General features: G+C 35.1%; 1 protein-coding gene and 1 pseudogene across 3 annotated transcripts in view; one reads left to right on the plus strand and one right to left on the minus strand.

Moving 5' to 3' along the window:
• Nucleotides 1-12,959, minus strand: part of LOC148630118 (ornithine decarboxylase-like) — a 32,930-nt gene extending 19,971 nt beyond the window's left edge. Inside the window, exons 1-4 of one of the 2 annotated variants that reach the window (XM_088561143.1) lie at nt 12,768-12,959; nt 6,682-6,816; nt 5,951-6,105; nt 3,138-3,231 (exon numbers count right to left, since the gene is read on the minus strand). In XM_088561143.1, the coding sequence (XP_088417269.1) occupies nt 3,138-3,231; nt 5,951-6,052 (196 nt within the window). In that variant the 5' untranslated portion in view covers nt 6,053-6,105; nt 6,682-6,816; nt 12,768-12,959. Of the gene's footprint in view, nt 1-3,137; nt 3,232-5,950; nt 6,281-6,681; nt 6,817-12,767 lie in introns of both variants that reach the window. The other variant, XM_088561153.1, reaches the window with a different exon arrangement.
• On the plus strand, nt 12,929-24,943 carry LOC148630120 (regucalcin-like; annotated as a pseudogene). The gene is made up of 6 exons (XR_015918486.1): nt 12,929-13,016; nt 17,258-17,420; nt 18,303-18,482; nt 22,326-22,540; nt 24,215-24,358; nt 24,641-24,943. The product of XR_015918486.1 is annotated as a regucalcin-like (transcript).
• Nucleotides 24,944-25,268: the final 325 nt, after the last annotated feature.

A 25,268-nucleotide genomic window follows, 5' to 3' on the forward strand; every position in this document is an offset into this window, starting at 1 on the left:
GTCCAAGGCAAAACAGCAGAAACCATGGAATTGGGGTACTGAGCAAGACAAAGCGTTTGAGAAGCTCAAACATCACCTGTTGACTGCACCAATACTTGGATATGCCATCAGCAACAGCCCATACGAACTTCATACAGACGCTTCTGGGTTTGCTCTAGGGGCTGTTTTATACCAAAAACAGGAAGGTGTGAAGAGAGTGATAAGATACGCTAGCAGGGGACTCACCAAAGCAGAGCGACGATACCCCCACACAAATTAGAGTTCTTAGCGTTAAAGTGGGCAGTCTGCGACAAATTTAAAGAGTACTTTTGGGGCAGCAAGTTCACCGTCTTGACAGACAATAACCCCATGACGTATGTGCTGACAACAGCAAAGCTCGATGCTACTGGACACAGATGGCTGGCATCATTATCATCTTTTGACTTCCAGATTCATTACCGTCCAGGCAGGAATAATGCAGATGCAGATGGACTTAGTAGGATACCACAGCAATTAGAAGGCACAGATTCTGACAAACGAGAGGTCATCTCTATCGAGTCTGTTCAGACCATTTGCAACTCCAACCTTCCCAGAGCATACATCGAGAGTTTGGCTGTCAACCCAGATGCACTACCTTCGCTGGAAGAAGAACTAACTGATGATGACATCATAGATTGGGCAGCTGTACAGTCAAAGGATCCAGTCATTCGACCATTTGTGAAGTATGTCACAGAAGGACGCAAACCTACATCAGATGAAGTTGGACCTACATCACTTTTGCGCCAGTTAGCTCACCTTGCTGATAAGAACGGCGTGCTTTACAGAGATGTCATGATTGGAGACGACAGGAAATCTCAGCTGGTACTACCATCTGCACATGTTAGTGTTATACTTGAATCACTCCACGACGACATGGGCCATCCAGGCAAGGACAGGACGATGTTGCTGGTCTGTGACAGATTTTACTGGCCTGGTATGGATAAGGATGTGGAGAATTGGATACAACAGTGCGGAAGATGCATAAGACGAAAAACACCTACCAATCAGAGAGCTCCACTTGTCAGCATTACGACACAGTTTCCCCTTCAGCTGGTGTGCATGGATTACTTAAAGCTAGAGCGTTCCAAAGGAGGATTCCAGGACGTTTTGGTTATCACGGATCATTTCACCAGATACGCTCAAGCAATCCCAACGAAGAATCAGACTGCTCGAACAACAGCACAAGTTCTTTTTGACAATTTCATCCTACATTATGGTATTCCTGAGAAGATCCACTCTGACCAAGGCGGATGCTTCGAAAGTAACATCATCAAAGAACTTAGTCGTCTGATTGGAATGAAGAAATCCAGAACAACAGCATACCATCCGATGGGGAATGGGATGTGCGAGCGCTTCAATCGTACCCTCATCAACATGCTCGGAACATTGGAACAACATCAGAAGTCTAATTGGAAGGCGTATATATCACCTTTAGTTCACGCCTACAACTGCACACAACATGAGACCACTGGAGTTTCACCATACTTCTTGATGTTCGGGAGGAATCCTCGACTTCCAATCGACCTTGCATTTGGCTTGCGGAAGGAAACCAAGTTGCCAACCACGAAGTATGTGAAAGATCTACGTGACAGGTTATCACACGCTTACCAACTTGCAGCTGAAGCATCCAAGAAAGCTCAAGCCACACAGAAAAGGAACTACAATCAACGTGTCAGAGGTGCAGCCATCCAGAAAGGAGACAGAGTCCTTGTCAAGACAGTTGTATTTGACGGAAGGCACAAATTAGCAGATAAATGGGAGGATGTGCCATATGTGGTGTTAGACCAGCCAAATCCAGACATTTCTGTGTTTGAAGTCATCAGAGAGGACAGAGAAGGATGTGTAAAGAGACTCCACAGGAACTTACTGTTGCCTGTTGGATTTATTCGACCATCAGTAGACGATTCATCAGTACAGACACAGAAGACTAGACCACAACCGAAACCCAGGACACGTAAACAGACAACAGCTGAGAGACATGACACTGCAGATAAGTCTTCAGATGAATCTTCGGACGAGTCTTTTGACAGTTTTGAAGTGTTTCACCATGCACTGGATACAGAAGACGGTGAATCCACACTCACTGAGGAATCTACTGTAGATGAGCCAGTCCAAAATGTTTCAATTCAGTCTGGGGACGCCCATGCTGAAACGGAGGTAGTAGTTGATGATGCTGATCCACAGGAGGACACACCTGTTGATGTCGAGCATACTGAAACACCAGATACACCTCCAGTACCTGCCAGGAGATCTATGAGGGACAGACGACCACCTGCGTGGATATCTTCTGGGCAGTACGATATGTCAGCTGTTGGGACTGTTCGTCCTGTACCACCTAGACAAACCCAGTCAACATCAGAGTGGCAGCAGAAGGCTGAATTTCTCACCAACTTAGCATCAATACCTTTATTTCAAAGTTTACAGAAAGAGACAGCTTTAGCCATTTTGGATGCAGTTAATAGCCACCACTAGTGTGAGTGAATGACGGGACGTCATTCTGCGCCTGTGGGGAGTGTGTGGTATAGCTGTATTTTTATCAATTTGTATTTGTGAACAATGTATTATTGTTAGTAGTCATGTATCCCTGTATGTGATTTATTTGTGTGATTTGTATTCAATTAAAGTTAGTTTTATCAATTTCATTGCTTGAAATTGTAATTTTATATGTTACTCCTTTACAGTACATTTGTAGTCTGCTATATCCTTATTACTCAGATATTCCTACTCCTTCCTTGTTTCTTATTGGTTGGTTTATCTTTTGGCGGTGAACTTGTGATTGTGGGTAGTTGACTCTAGGGTTTTGAAGGAGTGAAGAAGCCATTTTTTTGTCTAGTGGAAAATCTTATATTTACCTGGATTGTCTATCCGTGATAAAGCCGATCTTAATTTGAGGTTTGTTTCTTATTAATAATTTAGTACTTATAACATTCAATTCTTTAAATCCTGAGAATAAATGATCTTTATGCAGTATAAAAACTATGACTGGTTGTGTGATCTATAACGGTTTCTGACATTTTTTTTTTTGACATGCATGAATCACTTTCTGTCTGATTTTTAGAAAGACTGTTATTTAAATAACAGGATGTACACAGTTAAGAACATTAAGGAACTTAAATTACCATAAAATGGCTCTACCCTAGGAAAACATGCCTGCCAAAGTTTGTGTTTCTTTATTATGTCTCCCAAGTCACCAACAAAGAAAGCGTCTTCCTGCTACAACAACAGAATAAATCACTTCTTGTTATCATGTAAATTAGAGTAAACAGATATTTCATACTTAAGTGCATACAGGTAAGAAGTACTTGCTAAAGACATTACCATAGACCTCATCTGTTTCTTTTCTTTAATTTCGATTTACATATTTCCACCATTACAGTACATGTACAGTATATACAGCTTACAACATAGTCTGATAAATACCTGGCATACCTCATACATACAATGCCATGTATTTATTGCTTATTGACCCTTTATTAACAGGAACCCATTCCATAGCATCACCTGTGGTTCTAATATACAACAGGAAGTGACTAATTAACTCAATAGTTCAGGTAAAATCTTTCTTCAACAAGTGACTCCCCTCTGTATTAGGTATCATTTATAGAATAGTTCAGGTCAATGTTACATTTTGGTCATACAAAATGGTGTCAGAAGAAAAAAGAATTTTTTTTTTAAATAAATGCATTTTATGTTTTGGGTGTACATGTATATGTTTATATACATTCTAGAACTGAAAGCATAAATTAAATTGTTTTTATTAGATTTATTCTATAATTATTTTGAATTTTAATGTTTATTATTAAAAAAAAATGTTAAAACATTTTTTTATAAAGAATGAATTTCCAATTGCAAATGCTGTATATAATCTTAATCAAGTAAACATTGAAAAATTGGCAAAAACTTTTCAAGTGTTTCAATACATGTTGTATACTCCGAAATGTTACCAAAATTTTAAAGAATTAATATGGAAAAAAATATGCACATCAAATTTTACAAATAATCAGTGAATTATTTAATGCATAATAATTATTACCCCAAGTTAAGACTTGTTTTGTTGAAAATTCAATTTACTGGTTCTTTCTGAAATATCCTATAAACATATTAAAAATCCTAAATAATATCTGAATCCTATTATTCAGAAAATACAAGCTGTTGTGTCACAATGTTGTATACTCCAAAATGTTACCAAAATTTTAAAGAATTAATATGGAAAAAAATATGCACATCAAATTTTACAAATAATCAGTGAATTATTTAATGCATAATAATTATTACCCCAAGTTAAGACTTGTTTTGTTGAAAATTCAATTTACTGGTTCTTTCTGAAATATCCTATAAACATATTAAAAATCCTAAATAATATCTGAATCCTATTATTTAGAAAATACAAGCTGTTGTGTCACAATTAAAGTCAAAATAGGGTAAAAGTACTGCATCTAAGCAATTTCAAAGAATTTTTACAAAAAAATGAGAGGACTGTAGATAGTGTTTTTTTTTAATCCAAAAATATATAGCATAAGCTTTGATGAACAAAATATATTGTCAAGAGTTGTAATGATGCTAAAAGCTCTTTTTGTATATATATCAAAGAGACTGAATATGTGCTCTATATTTTTTACATAAAAATGTCTCGCTAATAAGCAATTGCATCACAAATTGGCAATTTTTTCTTCACTTTGCTTAATTTTCATCTTTAATTTAAATGCAACACATGCATGAACTGAAATGAAACTGTTTTTTAAGGAAGGCCTGTATTCAACTAGTGAATAATGGGGCTGATTTTCAGACTTCCTTTCAAAATCCTTTTTATTTCAAACCTGATACTGATGCATATGCCTACATGTATGTCTACTTTTTATTTTGGTTTTTATGAATTTATTGTTCTATAATTTCATCTGTAAAATGGAAAACCATAACCTTTGTAACTTTCAAACTAGCTTTTGAACTTTTTGTTTCTAAATTAAAAAATAAAAGCATTTGTCTCCATTGAAAGAAAAAAAAATACAACCTTTTTCGGATTTTATAAATATATCTTTTAATTGAATGACTATTCAGTACCCTGATATGTTCCTATAAGCCATAATAAGGATAATAAAGTCAACATCATTGGCACTCTTTTTAAGATAAACCACTGAATTAATTTCTTCACATTTTTTTGTGTCAAAAAATTTTAATCATAACTTAATAACATTTCACTAATCACCTGTTTAACTTAGCTACTTGTGCCCGTCCAGGTGAACAGGTAAATTTTACCTGAGATACAACAATTATCTTTCAATTAATTGATGAGTTGTATATTAGAGATTACAGAGGTAAACTTCTAAGATTTGTGCCAGGTATGCCAGGTATTGGAGGTATACCTGGCATTAATCAGACTATGCCACGAGGTATACTGTATACAGTCAATAACAAAAATCAAGCTTGTATTCATTTAACCAATAACAACAAATAGTGATTTAGCTAAAATCTTTTCACCACAGTCAAGCTGACCCCTGACCCTTTTTCATTAAGTTTCAGGAAATTTTGTTTGAAAAGTAACAATATTGACATTTTGGTCTCTGCATCAAAGAAAAATGAGAAGTTTTTGCTTATTTCTCCCATCTATGCAAGGCCCTGCACCTTAGACTTTTTTCTCTATTTTTTTAAGTCTGACCAAAAACATACTCTCCATTGTTTTAAGGCTTTGCTAACAAGAAACTAATTTATCAGACTGCATTTTTTCATTATCCATAGAAGTTCATATATTGTGCTAGGTATACACACTATTTCCATATAGTGAAAAATGGCACCGTCCAATGAAACAGGAAGTTGATATCAAACAGCAACAAAAAAATGTTCACAAAGTATGTCTGATCTTTACAAAATGATTTATTCTAGTGTATTGTAACCTTTCATACAATATTTTCTCTACTATTTATATTAGAGGACTTACCTCCTGTTCAAGAGAATAAATGGTTTCCCTGACAAGGGAATGCATGGATTTCTGATGAGATGTGACGTTAATGGTAGTATCATTACCAAAGTAATGTTTCATGATTGGTTAGGTGAGTCGTCGTCCAGAAATAGTTATCAAGGTATACAAACAGTCTGAAAAACATCATAAATGGGTAACAAATTTTGTCCCAAGGGTTCAAATTAGAGGTGGTCTGAGGTCTAAGACCTGATAGGTCATAGTTTTATTTCCTCTGAGCCCTGGACCTTTAACCGTATTCCTCCAGTAGAACATTGATTTCAAACTTGGAACAGTCCAGGACCTTTCACTCTTGAAAATAAAAAAACTTTACATAGTGATATGATCATGGAAGATTTAATATCTATACTTATGTTTCAAAATAATACACAATTATCTTGAGGCATCAGTAAGATAAGTCATTATCATTGAATGCAAAAACATTTTTTTATTTTTTCCAAAGAGCAACTATTTCATCTTTTTTTTTTCAACTTTTAAAGCACTTTTTCTATTATGATTTTTCAAAAATGGATCACCTACATAAATATATCTTTTTCATGATATCACAGGATTTACCTTAGATAAACTGTAAGACTAGTACTTCATTCACATTACCCACAACCATACACAGATTTAGATGATTATATAAATATGTGACATTTACATTTGTACTAAGAGCATTTTCATACTGGTAAAAACAAATGTAACTTTACCTGGCCAGTAGGAACACCTGCTATTAGCAAATATTAGCTGGGATCCCACGGTGGTTCGTCGTTGAAGTTAAACTTCTGTCCTCGACGAAGGACTGCCTCTGGAGTTTCTATGTAGTAGACCTCGGAAAAACCTCCCTGTAAAATAATGACGTCCATCATTTTGAATTAAGCCTCATATTTTTCAAACAATGACCTCAACCCAGAACATGCTCAGTAAATATAACTGGGCAAATACAAATAAAAGGCTTTGTAAACGTGCAGCTTGATGCATTTGTTGATTATTTTCAGACATCTACAAAACATTTTTTCTGGTCCCTATTTCCTAATTGGTTCAAGTTCCCCTAGAGTCAATCACAGCCTTCTTATTCTGTGAAAAGACCATGTGGTTCAATGTCAAAGAGATTCAAATATTTTTAGACAACTTATGTATCTTCCAAAGTTGGGACAGAACCAGCTAACAATAAAATTAACAGGGTCCTATCTGCATGATAAGGACTAATATCATCATTTCTAAATTTGCAATTCAAGATAATTCAACATGTATTCTTGATATCTAAAATATCTTTACATTACATTTTAGACAATTAAATTAATTACAGGAATGAGTATTTGTAAGGTACCCCAAAATAACTTGAAATTCACAAAATTTCAAATGAAAATAATTCAATAAAAATCAATGCAGATGATACTGTGACAAATACTTTTGTTACCTTGCCTAATTTAATTAATCATAAATGTATGTGCTTTATCAGTGCTTATTTCAAGTTTAATGTTGTTGAATAAATTATATATATTTCCACAAAGTTTCTTTTTCTCTTTTGACTTGAATTAAATTGATCAGTGGACAACAGGAAGCAGATACTTAATACAAAATTATGGAGTAAAAGCACATGAGACCACAATACAGAGTATATAGTTATTTTAACCGACATTTCCAAAAAAAACAAAACAGTTATACCAAACATAGCCATTTAAAATGACAAGAAAAACACATTGAGTTGCACATGAGACCACAATACAGAGTGTATACTTATTTTAATGAGCTGACATTTCCAAAAACAAAACAGTTATACCAAACATAGCCATTAAGAAAGACAAGAAAAAACACATTGAATTGCACTTAGACCACAATACAGAGTGTATACTTATTTCAATGAACTTATTCCAAAAAACAAAACAGTTATACTAAACATAGCCATTAAAAAGACAAGAAAAAATCACATTGAATTGCCAACAAACAGTAAAACAGACTATAGGTAATTATCTATTGTTCTCTAATTAGTGTCATTACATCTGCATTCCCATTCTGCCCACAATATTTTTACCTGTAAATTTCAAAAGTGGGCAGAACGGGAACACACCGTAACATGTATTATATACTTCTGCACAAACAAAATGTATGTTAATCAACTATTTGTTTAAATAAGATATACCAGTTCACCAGTTGTATCTAGAAATAGGTGATGATGAAATGTACAAAATGTATTTTAAATATGAATCTATTTATAGTACATGTCAGGATGTATCAGGCCTGACTATGCATATTCAAAACATAACTGAGACAAATTATGTTAACTTGAACTCATTTTTTTTGCTCAGTCATATTTTGACCAACTCAACACTCGTGGAAAGTTCATTAAAAACATTATTCGTCTAAATAAACACATACATTGTACATGTGTTGTTTTAGACAGTCTTTAGTATGTAGTGATGACTTAAACATTAAAAATGTTTAATTCAACATTTTGCACACTGAGGTGGGCGAAATATGGCCTCAAAAAATTTTGAGATAAAAAAATTTTATCAACCTCAACACAAAAAGTGCTGATTATACTTTTTTGTCCAACTCTACCCCAAAAGCATTAATGTAGTCAGCTATTGACTATATTTTGTAACTAAACCAAAAGAGTGTTGACATAGTCCAATGATTTTTCTAGGCTTAGTCATTTTAGTCATTGACTAATAATTCTCTCAAGTGACTAAAGCTTTTTCCTGGATTTTGACCCATTTAAGTCAAAATTTGTATGTGTTAGTATAAAATCAAAAAAAGTGACTAAAGCTTAAAGCTGCATTAGTGGTTATTTTTGTAAATTTTTGTTCTTGTACAATTTCATTTGATATCCACAAATAAAATGCACTAAATACATGAAATAGGTATCTATATATTTATTGTCTTGCAAGACAAAAAATCAACCTAGATAAGTTTGTATACATGTGACTTCTGGTGACCTTAATCAGTGCATGTGCTGTAAGGGTCGCTTCTTTAATAACAAATCTGATAGCAAAGGCAAGGAAGACCGACAGACTCAAGATGTAGAAGAAAAAAGTTCAAATATAATGCAAGGATCCTTACGAAATTTACGTATTGTGATATAATGTGGCTCAAATATGGTCATTATTTATTTGAAAACTAATTAAGATATAGATGAAATAAAATGAAAAAAAGACATGTGCTTACTGTGCATCCATTATTGCTATTTTTTTGCCAAGGTTAAAGTATTTTTAACCCTTGTGAATGTCCTGTCGGCAATCTTTGGAAGTAATGGCAAAAAATAATTAGATCAGACCTATCGATATTCTCCGACTAAAAAAAACATTGTTTTCAAAATATTCTATAGGTATTATCGACATTAATTGCTTCAATTGCATTACTGCAAACTTATTTTCAGTGGAATCAAAACTGACCAATTTGGCAGCTAATGCAGCTTTAAAATCCTGACAAAAACACAAGCTCTCAAACAGCCTGAATTACTCACCTGGCAAACCATGCCTTATTAACCAAGTATGTAAAGGTATCATGCTTTGTTACAGTGTTCGACCAAACAACTGCAGAAAAAAAAAGCATATTTTGATGAATGCTGTTCAACTGTGTACCTAAGGCACTGTAAAATGTTTGAAATACCTTCAAAGTGTTTCTAGAATAACTGGAAAAAATTTAGGCAGGAGTCTCCCTATGCCTTGTTATCCCATTGGGTCAAGGTGAAGGGGGACATTAGCCCGCTATGCATTGGCTGCGAAAGAACATAAAATGACGTTAAATCATGGATATACAACATTTCATCATCACAATTCAGCTCAGGAGACCATACTTACTATATAAACCAACTATCATTGAAATCAAAGCGAGTATAAAAATCAGGTGGATAATGACAGCCATTTGAAAATCAGTGCCCAGAACAAATTTTCATCATCACCAATCATCTTAGACTGCATTTTCTATCTATTATATTTTTCAAGATATTGGCTGAGAACTGCTAAAAAAATAACTTTTTGCCTTTCAAGGACAATAACTCTAATAAGGAGTTGTCCGACAAGTTTGATCCCCTAAAACTTTCGTAGGTCTTAATATAAAGATCTTTTCAGCAATTGAAATTTTTGTTCTATCTATCATAGTTTTCAAGATATTGGCTGAAAACTTTAAAAAAAAAACCTATTATTTTTCACCTTTCAACACCAATAACTTTTACATGGAGTCCTCTGACAACTTTGATCTCTGGAGACTTTTGTAGGCCTTATAACAAGGATCATTTCAGCACTTGAAATAATTTGGCAAAACCTTACAGTTTTCACAGGAGAAGATTTTTAAAAAGAAATAACATTAAAAATAGCAAAAATGTTGAAAAGGGCAAAACTCCAACATGGCTTTTCAGATCAACACGAAATCTTGACCACTGCTAGATTTCATCATCCTGAACAATTTTACCCTTGTTAGAATTGGCTAAATCTAACAGTTTTGGAGATATAATATGTGCAAAAAACTACTGTCTGCCCCTTATGTTCTATTTCCAGTACATGCTGCCATGTTTTTCAACAAATGAAAAATCCCAACATTAGTTCTGCACAGGATACCCCAAGGATTATTCATACCAAGTTGGTTCCAGTAGGTCAAGTCGTGTCAAATAGCAAAGAAATGACAACAAGAGGCTCCCAGGAGCCTGAATCGCTCACCAGGTTGAATTTTGCCTTTCAAGGGCAATAAATTAAACAAAAAGTTGTTCAACAATTTTGACTCAAGAAAACTTTGAGAGGACTTATCATAAGGATCATGTCAATAAGTGAAATTCTAAATCTATCATAGTTTTCAAGACATTGGCTGAAAACTGTCATTTTCCCCTGTAAAGGGCAATAACTCTTATATGAAGGCATCTGACAAATTTTATGCCTGAAGACTTTTGTAGTCCTAAAATTAAGGATCATTTCAGCTATTGAAAAAATTTGACTAAACCTAACGGTTTTGGAGATATATGCGAAAAACTGCTGTCTGACCCCTACGTTCTATTTTTAGTAACAGTGGCCAAGTAGTGTCAGAGGAGAAGATTTTTGAAAGAAATAACATTAAAAATAGCAAAAAACGTAAAAAAAGGGCAATAACTCCAACATGGCTTAGGTCTCACTAACCACTTCTAACGTTTCCATTACTTTACATGTTAAAAAAGTAATTTTCAAAGTCTCACTGTGAATTCCCAGGACAAATGACATCTTAAAGTTGCATACCTTTGCGAAGCTTGGAAAAAAAGGCTTCCAAAATCATTATGCTAATGGTACGATGATAGAAGAAATTCTTCACAAAATTTACTTGAATAAATAATACTGAAAATCCACATTTTTACCTGTTCTGCTAATTGACAGCATGGAGGCAAATTACTCACACATGTAAACAATATTCATACACTTTTGTAGTTAATTACATATATGATTTTAAAGTACACATTCTCAGCTTCATTTTGACTACTTTTAATCATAATACACACAAATAATTGACTTACAATGCATATGTCTAGGTTCAGTGTGTTTTTGGTACTATAGTAAGTCAAGAAGGCACATCAAAAAAAGATCAATTACCAGATTTTCTGAGCATTTTCACAACACAGATCCAGAAATGGCTAAAAGAATGTCGGCACAGCAATCTTGGCCCACGAAAAAAAATACCGTCGGAGATTTAGCAACAAAATAATTTTGTTTTGGCCCTTCAAATCGGGTTGGTTGGTGAACAGGACACATATTTTTAATTTAGGCATCATGATCATAAAAATAGTAAATGATAGTATTAATTTGGTAAGCATACTTCATAAAGCTCTTGTACACTGAAGCTGGGATTTTCAAATGGAATCCAATAAAACAAAATTCAAAATTGCACCAAAAAATAAAAAAAGTCCAAGACATGTCAGCATTTTATTGTTAACTTACAGGATCTCGAAACGTACAACAATGCAAAATCTTCTATTTTATGGGTTTTTTTAACACCTTTATCATGTGGAAATAGATATTTGTCATTTTTATTAGTATTTTTACATGAAAATATGTTTAGCTTTTATATACGGAACCCAATGCTATAAAAATTACAAATCTTTATGCATCTGAAATGTAGACTAGGACTAATTCTCATGAAACCACAGAGTCCCATGACAAGGTTTACAAATTTTAATCTTACTCTGCTCAAGTCACAACCCCAGTCTTCCTTTTGTGATATGGCACCTTGTAATACAATTTCAAAAAAATTCATTCACTGATAGTCAAGTTATTGTCTGGACATCAGGAAAATACATGTTTCTAAGTTAAAACTTAAAGAGATGGTGGTCATGATCCAGACTTTAGCATTAATTTTTTTAATTTATTTCGAAATCTCAATATAATGTATATAGAGTAAAGATCTAAAACTTGTATAACAGTTCATCACACATAAGTGTTTTAAAACCGAAAATAATCATACCAGAATCAACCACAGACGACACATACACACAAGAGTTTTCACCATTATATGTATTGCATAGCAGTATACCCAAAGCACTAAAGACCAATGCACCTCTCATATTAATAAATTGTAAAGAAGCTTTAAAACTTTTGGTTCACTAACACTAACAGAAGGAGTTTCTCATGGCACACCAATTAATAGTGGTAGGCTAAATTAGGATATTGAAAAAGACAGCTTGTACATAGTGCAACAAAGGATTAGGGCGAAGTTTATCTAGCTAGCCTTTGCCTTAAATTGACTTTAATATAATGAAAGTTAAAATGATCATGCACGCCAGGCATGTCTTGCTATAAACGAGTTCAAATTTAGCACACGATAAACGTATTCCATTTACCTGGACTGACGGCTCACAACCACCTAGTACTTTTATCGGCGTAATTTTGCCTCCTCTGGGTAAACACTGAAAGAAAATGGAATTCCACAAAAAAAATCCCTCCTCCCTCTATTTCAGTCCGTTAGTTGGGACACCATCCAAGGCAATGTTCAACCGGAAATGAAAAGACCAACCGGAAGTAAGTAGTTTGACAGTATGGCGTAAGAATATTGTTTGGTCACAAATAATCACGACAATTTCGTAATTAAAGTAAGTTATAGCTATCAGGGGCGTAGCTGCCTATACGCATTTGCGTACTTTCGGAAAAAGTAACAAAAATAAAAACACACATTTTAAAGATGAAATAAAGATTTTATGCAATGCCTCACTGGGGGTCTTGAGCGACCCCCCAAGACCCCTCGCCGCAATTTTGCGTACAAATAAAACAGGCCTAGCTACGCCCCTGGCTATTATTTAAGCACAATATTTTGATAAAACGGCAAATATGGATTGAATTTCATGTAAAGTTGTCAAGGCTTTTAATAAACTTTGATGAAATAAGGTGCTCATAAAATCAATGCGGCCACGAGTAAGGATAATCAGTGATAAGGGATCATAAGGGCATCAATTCAATGTGGATCCTGAAAAATTCGAAAGATCTTTTGGAGACAATCAGTTCAAGACTATTATCTGAATATAATAGCATTAAAACCTATGATTTTTCAACACTATACTTCTATTCCCCATACTCAGTTAAAATCCCGACTTAAAAACATACATCGTTGTTTTTTTTTCCAAAAAAGATGGTACACCTAGATACAAATATATAGTTCTTGGTAGAGATTCCTCATACTTTGTAAGAAATAATTCCCAGTCATCTTCCAAATATACAGAGGAAGATGTTTACAATATGCTGGAATTTTTAATGGACAACATATTTGTCCAGTGTGGTTGACGTGTTTTTCAACAAACGGTCGGCATTCCAATGGGAACAAATTGTGCTCCTTTACTTGCTGACCTATTCCTTCACTCTTATGAGACTGACTTTATAGCTGATCAAATCCGAAAGAAAGAATATCGTTTGGCTAGATCCTTCAATCTCAGTTTCCGCTATATAGATGACGTATTATCTTTAAACAATCCTAATTTCGGAGATTTGATACATCGCATCTACCCAAAAGAACTTGAGATAAAGGATACTACAGACACTGTGAAGTCAGCCTCATATCTTGATCCACACTTAGAAATCGATGGTAAAGGAAAACTGTTGACCAAACTTTAACACAAACGTGATGACTTTTCATTCAGAATTGTCAACTTTCCTTTCATCAGTGGCAACATCCCTTCGGCACCTGCGTATGGAGTATTCATATCACAACTCATACGTTATGCCAGAGCTTGCCGAGACTACGCAGACTTTTTATATCGCGCTAGAACTCTAACAAATAGGCTTCTGGAACAGGGTTATGTTGCTACAAGATTGAAGATTTCCTTTCCTCGTGTGTCTACCCCGGACTTTACTTTTTTATGAGCAACTCGGCGCGTGTTTCTAGAAAAGCAGCGGACGCTTACCCTACCGGTGCACCTGGTCCATGCTCCCAGTTTTTAGTGGAGTCCGAGTTGCTCATTTGCTTTTGTTACATTGTATGTATGATTTTAGTTACTTTATGTTCTTTGTTGTGTATGTCTGTTTTCCATAGTCTTTGTCCCTGGATTACATTCTTTTGGTTACCGCTATAACCTTGGTTCCCTTGATTACTCTTTCAGAAAAGGGGTCTACTTTATGAACTCAAAATAAAAGTGAAAGTAGAAAAAGTCTGTCGACCTGTCCTGGTGAACCAAAGTTCGTGTTTTTTTTTTCTAAAATCAGGCGCGGATCCAAGGACTGGCGTACCGGGCCCACGCCCCCCCCCCCCCCCAAATCGGTGAAAAAAAATTTTTTCACCACAAGTTTCACCCCATAATATGTTTTGCCTTGCGTTGCACGGCATTAATTCACTTTACGCCCCCCTCCCAAACTGAAATCATGGATCCGCCCCTGAAAATGGACTTAAACATTATTTTTGACATTTCCTTAATGGAAAAACATGATCAAAAGTTAAATTGAAACTCCTTGTCTATTTTTTTTTCAAAAAATCATGAAAATTTAAGGTACATGTATACTATAGAAGCCTAGGGGCAAAGAATACAAGACTGAGACCTCAGATTTAGGTCAATTTAGGCAGGGAGTGTATATTAAAATATTAGTGTAATATAAAGTCCCTGATTTAGGTTATTATTTGACATTAAATTAGTTTTTTATTGCGACGCAGTCGGTAAAGTTTTGCTTTTTACCCTTTGACCTTAAGGACGCTCTTCTATAGATAGTAATTCTGATTCCCGATTGGTCAAATACTGATAACTTAGTGGCGTCCAAAATACACAGTATACATATAGAAAATTTGAAATTGTGGCCTAGGATGATACGGAAAAACCCATTCTATAACCATATAATACGAGACAGGTGAATCTGAAACGGCTTCCTTAGAAACATAATTTCATACTTTAAATAATCATTATGCCGCTGAGTCCGACTTTTCACATGTTTTGTTAATTATATAGCTGACTGAGAAGTTAAACCAAGTAAATTAATAAATTCACGTGTCTCAACCGCGTCGTGTCATCTTGCAGAATTTGTGTATACCAATAGTATAACCGGTCCTTTTCATTTCACCTTTATTGGACTTGGCTATTATTGGGTCCCTTTCAGAAGCATATTAATCATATAACTATGAACTGTAGATATTGTAGTAGTGGTTAATTATTAGATTCTTGCTGTCCTACGTTGTACTTTTTCTTTTTGTTTTGTTTTTATTTTGTTGGTTTTTTTTGTGTTTCGGTTTTATATGCATGTCGTCCTTGGTGTATATATTTCCCAGAATTTAAGCAAGGGCCATGTAAGTCACATACATGATATTGTTTGGTCTATCATTCTAGTTGAACTTGCGTTGATGTTCTTGTTCCTGCGTAAGAATGTTTACCCTTGTGGCGGAGATGTTATTTATGTGTCTTTACCAATATAAGGATATAATTCGATGGTATTGTGGTTAACTTAAACGACTGATCTATTTCAACATTAAGTTATGCTACAATAACCTAAGATGTTTTGTCACTGAAAATAAACCTCCTATATATAGTTTTACATTTATAAATGTTAATCCATATATTACATTTATATAACTTTCAATTAATTTATGGATTTTAGTCAAAACACATGGCACATGGTCAAGGTCTGGACTAATATAGCAACGTGTGATAATTTGAACATAGGTTTGTCATGTAAAAAATACAAAAAAAGTTTTGCATCGCAAAAAGAAGGCAACTATTAATATGTGATATAACCAACGTATGGATCTCTTCGAAATTTTGTGTCTAGGTTCCATGCCGCCAATGGATTGACTTTGAGGGTGATTATTGCATCTATGAAGGAATAAGTAAAAGTATATGTGTCTCTCTGAAATTGTACAGCTAGCTTCCATATAACTCATGGAAGGATTTGATTGAATTAAACGGTTATGATCCTTACCATTGAGAAATTTATGGGATAAATGAGTTTAGTAATGAGCATTTTCTTCAATTTTAAATAATAGGAAAAGGCACAGATATGGTGAAACGCAACAAATGCACAACCGTATAACCTTTTTAGAATAATAAAGACTTAAATTTTCAACATTAAATAAACTATTTGAAGGCTTCAATAGTTTTCTTCTGATTGTTGGTTTTGTGGTAAACGTTAAGTGTTACAACGTCTAAAAAATGAACAAAATTCGTAAATTCTTATACAAACATGACGTCGAAAACCATCAATATCTCCCTCATGGTTGAACTGTCTAATTGTGGTGCATTTCAATTATATATTTTGACACCTTCTACCAAAAGTTGTAGTAATTAAACTTCATTTCTGAGTTTCGATGGTACAAAAATATAATAATAAATAAGATTTCACTTTCGTTTACATACAAAGAATTTGTATTGAACTAATGTCTGTTTAGCATCTTATTATTCTGCTTCTCTTAGTATCATCCTTTTTTTACAATTATTTAAAATTTGCCCCAAGTACATTTTTTTAGCGATTCAAATGCCTTTACCAGTAATTAAAGAATTGTAGAACTGGTTTAATACGCAAAAATCTCAGGATACAATGCATGGAAATGCATTTGACTACTAACTCAGGAGGTTGAACTATATATATTAACGAGTGTTTCCGTGTACTTGTTTATTCTTGGTTGACGGAATCCCAAATTAAAATTGAAATACAGTTTTAAAAGGGACACTGGGACACAGAACTCAAAATCTGCCTAAGTTTAAGGCACATTTAAAACTTCATATATGTGCGTACTTGTTTTGTTTTGTTTTTTTTACTTTACTATGTAAAAATCTGTCTGATCGTTTATTCGTAATTCAAAATCGATTCTTTTGTATAAATATAACTCGACCAACAATGTTAAAATTCTTGTTCGAACTCATTTTAGGTGAAAATGCCTGTAGAGGTTGTAGTTAAAAATGCTTGTTGGACAGTTGGTGAAGGTCCACACTGGGAAAGAGATTCACAGTTGTTATATTTTGTCGACATATATGCCAAGAGTGTGTCACGGTGGAATACAACCAAACAAACCATGCAGAAAATTACTTTAGGTATATAGTGTTAGGTACTGGTGTTTGATAACTATAGGAATGTTGATATGAATTAACATGTTTTTGGATAACAGAATTTTGAACTGTATTCCTTACATGTATCAGTGACTTCATGGAATATAATTAAGAAATAAATCAGGGTAATTCAATTTTATCATTGTTATACTACTATGTCGCATTGTTTTACCCCGAGCGATAGCGATGTAAATGGCCAGCCCGCCGTAAAACAGTGATAAAATGTAGTTTCCCCGATTTATTTCGAATCTAATTTGACTAGTTTCTTCATATTTTTGAATATACGCAGTCTATGTGTTTCTCAAAATGTTGGTAATGTGTTTATCACTTTTTTACTATGGATGTGGCCTAAAGAGCTTAAAAGCACGTCATATTAGAACTCCAGGTTTAAGCATGTACATGAACAACCAATGTAAGACGTCTCAATAGTGGGTTCACCCCACCTGGTTGACGCATATTTTTTTGCCCGATTTTGCTATGAACCCCTCTAAAAATCATACAAACCTTTCAATGCGCTAAATCAATTTAATTCACAAAAAATATTTTAGTTCACTATTTTTGTCGTTTTTAATTACTTTAAGAAGATTAATAAGTTATGTACATATGCAAACTTACTCTACTATTTATAACACCTTTTGTCTGGATACCAACCGCTCTGCAGATACATACAATTTGATGATATGTGTAATGTCATTCAAAAAACTTGAACAAAAATTTACACTTCATAGAGCATGCACTTGCTGTGGCAGCTTATTTATGTTAAATTTGAAATAATCATATTTATAAAGCAAGCAAAATCAGAATAGTTGTTTACTTTCATAAAATTATGAAAAATGAGCCATTGGCTTAAATCTTATATATTTTTAGATAAGACTGTAGGGTTTGTAATACCATCAAAGAAAGGAGATGTTATTATTGGTCTTGGACAATCCTTTTCACGACTTGAGTGGGAAACAGAACACCTAACAGTGATACAAACTGTTGACCAGGACAAACAAACTAGAATAAATGATGGTAAATGTGATGGTAAAGGACGAATATGGGCAGGTAGGTATCTGCATGCTTTTTGAATTCATCGTTTTATTTCCTATTCCTTACAGTTAAATATAACCTCAAATCTGATGAAGAAGTCAGACTTATAAGTCTATAATTATACTATTGATATTTCTCAAAGTCGGGGGAGAAGGAGTATTTTGAACACATGACTTCACAGAAAATTTTACAGAACGTAGAAATAATGATAAAAGATATTTTACACTATAGAGGCTTTAACCTGCATTCCAGTTTTGATATGGCAGTGCTGGTAGAATTTAAGACTACTCGTCGATGCAACATCAAGTAATAGTCTCTGTCTTCTGACACTGCCATACTGCCGACTGAAATTTTCCAGACAAGTTTCACCCATTATTGTGTTAATCTCATCAGAGTAGTTCCAAAAATTTTCGTTCCGATGAATCATTTCGTGTAATACCCGATTGACAGTCTGTCATTCGGTAGGTCAACAAGACGTTTAAAGTATGCGACTTTTTGGCGTTTTATCAAAGCGCTGACTGGCTCCCATCTAAGTTCGAGAAGAAAAGCAGTCCGCGGGATGCTCATCTTTGTATTCATGCTGTAGTACCTTGCATACTGCTTTGTCATAATTTGACAAAAAGACCGTTTCGCCATACCCTATCGGATGCCTTTGATAGGTCTAGGAAAGCTAGATATAAGGGCTCTTTAGCGGAGAGTGGCACGGCACACATGCCCTGCAGAGAAAAATGTGGTCTTCAATGCGTCTGTCAGCTCGATAAGCATATTGACTCTCGCCAAGAACGTTATTTTTCTCGAGAAAGTCCACAATAACCGATTCCAATGTTTTGGAAAACAATTTATATACATTGGACGAAAGAGTCACGCCTCGATAATTATTTAAGTCGTATATAGACCCAGCCTTCTGTAGCGGTTTTATCAGACCCTTTTGCCATTCTTTGGAATTTGCTCAGAGTCAGATATGATAGTAAATAGATCACAAAGCGTTTTTATCATTATATCTCCGCCATATTTCAAGAACTCGTTAGGCATTTTATCAAAACCGGACGCCATCGCATAGTCCGTCCGAAACGTAATCAGTGGCCGATTTCTGGTCATTTAGTATTCTGGTAAAGAAACCATGGCAACATTCGAAAAGGTTGACAAGTTTTAAGCCAGCAGCTTCTCTAAACTGATGAAGTCTAGTTCCGTTGTAGCTTTGCTTTCCGTCAATGGCTATCGTTTTGCCAGTATACCCGCATTTGTTGACACATCTGCCATTGAAATCACCCGTTAGACAAATTTCGTATCCAAGGCTGTTAAATAAAGAACAATTTTCGAGGAGTTCGAAACACAGTTTATCAGTAGTAGGCTTACCTACTCCGTCGTTTGGGAAGTAGGCAACACCCAAAGCCGTTTTAACGTTATTTAAGCGACATAAATCCAAAGCCGTTCTAGATCATCATTTTTACTGCCAAAGAGATTATCGTCAAGAATTTTCAATTTAGTACTAGCACAAATGCCTAAATCACCCTTCTCTTTTGAACCAGTTCGACATTTACCGACCCAAACGTAATCATTGTGCAAGTCTCGGGTTTATCGTTATACGGAAAGAAAGTCTCCATTAAACACAAGGCATCAGGGGTATACTCATTCATATACTTGTTTATTTCGTGGATTTTACTCCTGATGCCCCTTATGTTTGGGAAATCAATTGACGATTTTGTAGGATTTCGTTTATTTTCCCGACCTTTATGGTGACGTCGTTTACCAGAAGGTCTTTTCGTCGATACAGGCTCTACGTCATCTGAACTGTCGCCATGCACGGCATTAACATCAAGGCTTTGAACTATGTCTAATTGGGCATCGTCCAAAGCTTCGACGTCCACAATTGGTTTGCAAGGCCACCATTACTACCTTTAACTGCTGATTGTGTCTCTTTGGAATTAATACCAAGGCTTGAGGCAAGCTTTGCTGAACTTCTTCTGTTAAGGTGGATATCATACAAGAGACAATTTACAGCACCGTTTTGTAATCCGAAAGAGTCATTATGTTCAACAAATAAAAAGTTTTCATCTGATGAAATTTTAATGAGTATTACATTACCACGTCTAATGTTGCCACAAATGTCATCCAATCTGGGGCAGGCAGATGCAACTACAACGTTCTCACATTTACTCTGCGCAGTATGAACAAGATTTTGATAGTCGTCACGGAAAATTTCCTCATCAAACTCAGCACAGGTACAATCGTTGCTACCAATCTGTAATATGATGTTCTCATACTGTTCATCATTTTGTTTACTAAGGAGTTCTGTTGTGATGTCCGACACTATACCACCGCGAACGCAGTGTGGTTCAGTGTTTAATTCAAAGGCGGTCTTTGTTATATGGCGAATTACGGAACTTCCGGCAAGTAGTGTTCCACCTTTAGGTGTATCAGGTTTCGTATGGTGTATGGTCGGCAGTACGATTCGCTGTGCCATCGTCATCGTTGTTTGCATTTACATCTGTCTTTTTCTCGCTTGATTTTCGCCTTTTAGTTTTATCAAGTCTACCTCGGAGGCGGATATTTTCTTGCTGAAGAGCTTCTAAACCGGTATCGTTTTTGTCAAGAACGTAGGCAGAATGGAACCAGATTTGGCAAAAGTTGCATCTGATCATGTCGATGTCTGACTTATTTTCATTGCATATACACTGACACTGATTAGTGATGGCTGGTTTATCAGTGTTTTGTGATTTCTTGCTTCCCCAAGGCCTTGATTTTGTCTCTGATTTGTCTGAATCTTCAGCTGATTTTCCTGTTTCTGACACTTCATCGTTTTCGTTGGCGAGCGTCTTGGCAGCAGTGATGCTGCCATCAGCGGATTCGGACACATCGGAATTAAGTGATGGTTGACTTTCATACAAAGGTTCGTTTTGTGTGATGAAGAGGTCGTTCATGGAGTCCGATAGTTCATCAACCACTTGATTTACACTTGTTGATGATTTTTCTTTGTTTCTGTGGTGTTCTTTGCCGTAGATTTGTCTAGTTCTTCTCGGAGATGTTACGCCTGCTCTTCTTCGTCTACCTATCTCATCCTGACATTCATTATTGAGAGCGTTCGAAACATAATGACAACGTTCTTTGAGTCAAATGAAACAGTATACTTTATGGCTTTACTGCCACCAAGTCTCTGTATTTGAATTTATCGAATTTCTTTAGTTCAGGTGAGAGAACGCACGACCTTTAGGTATTTTTCTTTCATTTCATTTTCTGCTTTCATTAAACGTTCCCGGATCGGTGGTCTTAGTTTTTACACTTCCATAATTGCGATTGGCCGTTAATATAGCTTCAGGCTATCAGACAACATGAACAAAGTCCTAAGTCAAACACGACTGAATTAAATGATCTCACGGCTTGTGATAGTTCAATACGCCCTTAGTGAGATGTTTTCATCGGTTTTGTCGTGTTTTATATTTTCATATGTTCACAAATTATCAATAACGACAAAAATATGGACTCACTTCTCGGAATTAATATTTCCAATAATCATTAACGTCTATGCGAAAAATCTCAATCAACACTATTATATAAACAGAGATATTTTCCACGGTTGATATAGTATGATGGAAGTAACAAGTGAGAGTAAGGAATACAAAATAGGGATACTAGCTGGCACCCAAAAACATGAATATGTTATGATGTATAATTATATCGAGAGAAAAGCAATACTTAGGATATAAGACCATAGATAACATGTTTTCATTTAAGAATCAATAAATATTGTATTTAAGCAAATGTCACCAATTGCGCTCACTTGCACGCTAGATGAGACCAGTATCTCTATAATGTGTAACTTAATTGTTGTAGCATTTTATTTTAATCTATTTATTTTAGGAACCATGGGGATGGAAATTCCCCCGGAGTTGTTGAAATGGGCCAAGGATCTCTCTTTTGTCTTGATATAGACGGAAAAGTAACCAAGCACCTTGATAATCTAAATATATCAAATGGCATTGTTTGGTCAGCTGATGATATGACCATGTATTTCATTGACTCTGTTCCTGGGTTTGTTTATGCTTTTGACTACGACATTGACAATGCGTCAATCAGTAAGTTAGCGAATTCATCGTTGTCCCGCGTGGTATATCTGTCCGTACGTATTCCGCCATTCTTTTTATGGCAACTATTTTTATCACAACTGGATAGATTTTAAAAGTATTTGAAAAAAAAGTTGTACATAATCTACTTATTTCGTTTTTAACTAAAGTTGATTTGGACCTATTTTGATTGCCTAGCTTGCCGAAACTACATTCTTTTGATTACCGCTGTAACCTTGGTTCCCTTAATTACTCTTGATCAAACACAAGATTTGCAATTTAAATGGATGGGATCCTAATTTTAATCGGCTTTTCCCCTTTACATACTATTATCTATTTGAATTAATGTGGGTTTCGTTATGGTATTAGAATGGTGACATTATCAGAAAGTGAAGTCAATGGATTGGATATTTAAAGAGTAATCAAGGGAACCAAGGTTGTAGCGGTAATCAAAAGAATGTAATCCAGGGACAAAGACCAGACATGGAAAACAGACATACACACCAAAGAACATAAAGTAACTAAAATCATACATACAAAGTAACAACAGCAAATGAGCAACTCGGACTCCACTAAAAACTGGGAGCATGGACCAGGTGCACCGGTAGGGTAAGCGTCCTCTGCTTTTCTAGAAACACCCGCCGAGTTGCTCATAAAAAAGTCAAGTCCGGGGTAGACAAACGAGGAAAGGAAAACTATGACCCGTTGAATAAATCAGTTTTCATGGTGCTGATGGATACACCATAACGATCCACGAGTTCATGATGACGACCATAAAACTTCTGTAGTGACTTCAATCTTGTAGCAACATAACCCTGTTCCAGAAGCCTCTTTGTTAGAGTTCTAGCGTGATACAAAAAGTCTGCGTAGTTTGGGCAAGCCCTGGCATAACGTATGAGTTGTGATATGAACACTCCATATGCAGGTGCTGAAGGGATGTTCCCACAGATGAAAGGAAAGTTGGCAATTTTGTCGTAAAGTGTGGTCAATAGTTTTCCTTTACCATTGATTTCTAAGTGTAGGTCAAGATATTTTAAGCTTACTAAATGCTTGCTAGATTGAGAGCTGTGTGATTGATTGTTCTGTTGCCATGAATTTATTACTCTTGTTGTCGGGACCTTTCAGAGCTTGTTAAAAAGTGTGTGTACACATGTTGAAGACCTCAGTAAGTAGTTATTGTTTTTGAATTTCAGTTATACACTGGTGCGTTTGTTGCTTTCACCATATCCTTTCTTTTTCATTGCAAAAAAGATATCTATGCAAGACTCCTGATCCAGAAAAAAAATTGAATATCTTGTTAACAAGGAAACTTCATCTATCAAGCTTTGTTTTATGTAGATCACCTACATTTTTTACCTTTGGTGGGTTTATTTGCATATGTGTTTAGAATACAATCAATGCAAATGAATTACAGACAATACAAATAACTGCAACCAAAAAAAAAGATTTTACTCCGGGTATAATCGTAGCCATGTTTAAAACATTTGTCGATGCAATTTGTAAATCAAATGCACGTAACAACGAATAGGCATTTATAGTCGATTAGCAGATTTTTTAGTACGTTTTGTATACCAATTTCATGTTATTTTTTTATTTTATTTTTTGTTTTTGTTTACTCAATTTATATTGACCATTCAGATCAAACAAACAAAACTATCATATTTCAATTACATGTGTATTTTGTAGAGAACCAGAGGATTATATTTCAGTGCCAACCGAAACCACAGAACTCTTTAGGATGTCCTGACGGAATGACCATTGATAGAGATGGCAAACTTTGGATTGCATGCTTTTTCGGTGGTCGGGTCATTCAGTTAGACCCTGACACTGGTACGAACTTTGATAGGATATATCTTTTGAAAAAGTTTAAAACTTATATTAATACGTATGATTTGAGTGCGTAGAAGTTTGTTACATTCAAGAGACAAATCTTCAACTGTTCCTTGAATAAGTGATCATATTTTGTTTTTGTTTGGTTCCTTTGTGTTGTTTGTTGTTAATTTCTCTCCTCTTATCCCTGGAATTAACTTTTGAATGTTGCTTTAAACGTGCTACCATTGACTACGGATTTAGTACAATTGAATCTATTTAAATGCATGTATTTTTTTCTAGGTGCTATTGTCAATACCCAACATATGCCGGCTATGAGCCCTACTTCATGTTGTTTTGGTGGTAATAATTATGATCAACTGTATGTTACATCAAGTCGCCATAGTTCCTCAGAGAGCGAGTTGGCTTTATATCCCCTCTCAGGATCTGTCTTCAGAATAACCGGAATAGGGACAAACGGGTACCCATCAGTGAAGTATGGGGGATAGATTTGTTGACAAACTGCATCATTATTTTGTACTATATCTGACTTCTTTGCATTGTAGCCGTTGTTTATGATCTATGAAATATAAACTTCTAATTACATGTTTTGTTATTAACAGACGGCTTATTATATTTGCTGAGAAATTCACCCTCAACAGAACCTGGTCCATGCTCCCAGTTTTTAGTGGAGTCCGAGTTGCTCATTTGCTTTTGTTGCTTTGTGTGTATGATTTTAGTTATTTTGTGTTCTTTGTTGTGTATGTCTGTTTCCATGCCTGGTCTTTGTCCCTGGATTGCATTCTTTTGATTACCGCTATAACCTTGGTTCCTTGATTACTCTAGTACACAGTACAATGTATTTTAATGAAAAAAATAAAACAATACTATGCAAAATCTGCTTGCGACAACTCCCGAGACGACCAATAAC

The sequence above is a fragment of the Perna viridis genome, chromosome 1, assembly GCF_037379345.1.
Source record: "Perna viridis isolate PV_CMFRI_1.1 ecotype Kerala chromosome 1, ASM3737934v1, whole genome shotgun sequence".
NCBI classification, from domain to species: Eukaryota; Metazoa; Mollusca; class Bivalvia; order Mytilida; family Mytilidae; genus Perna; species Perna viridis.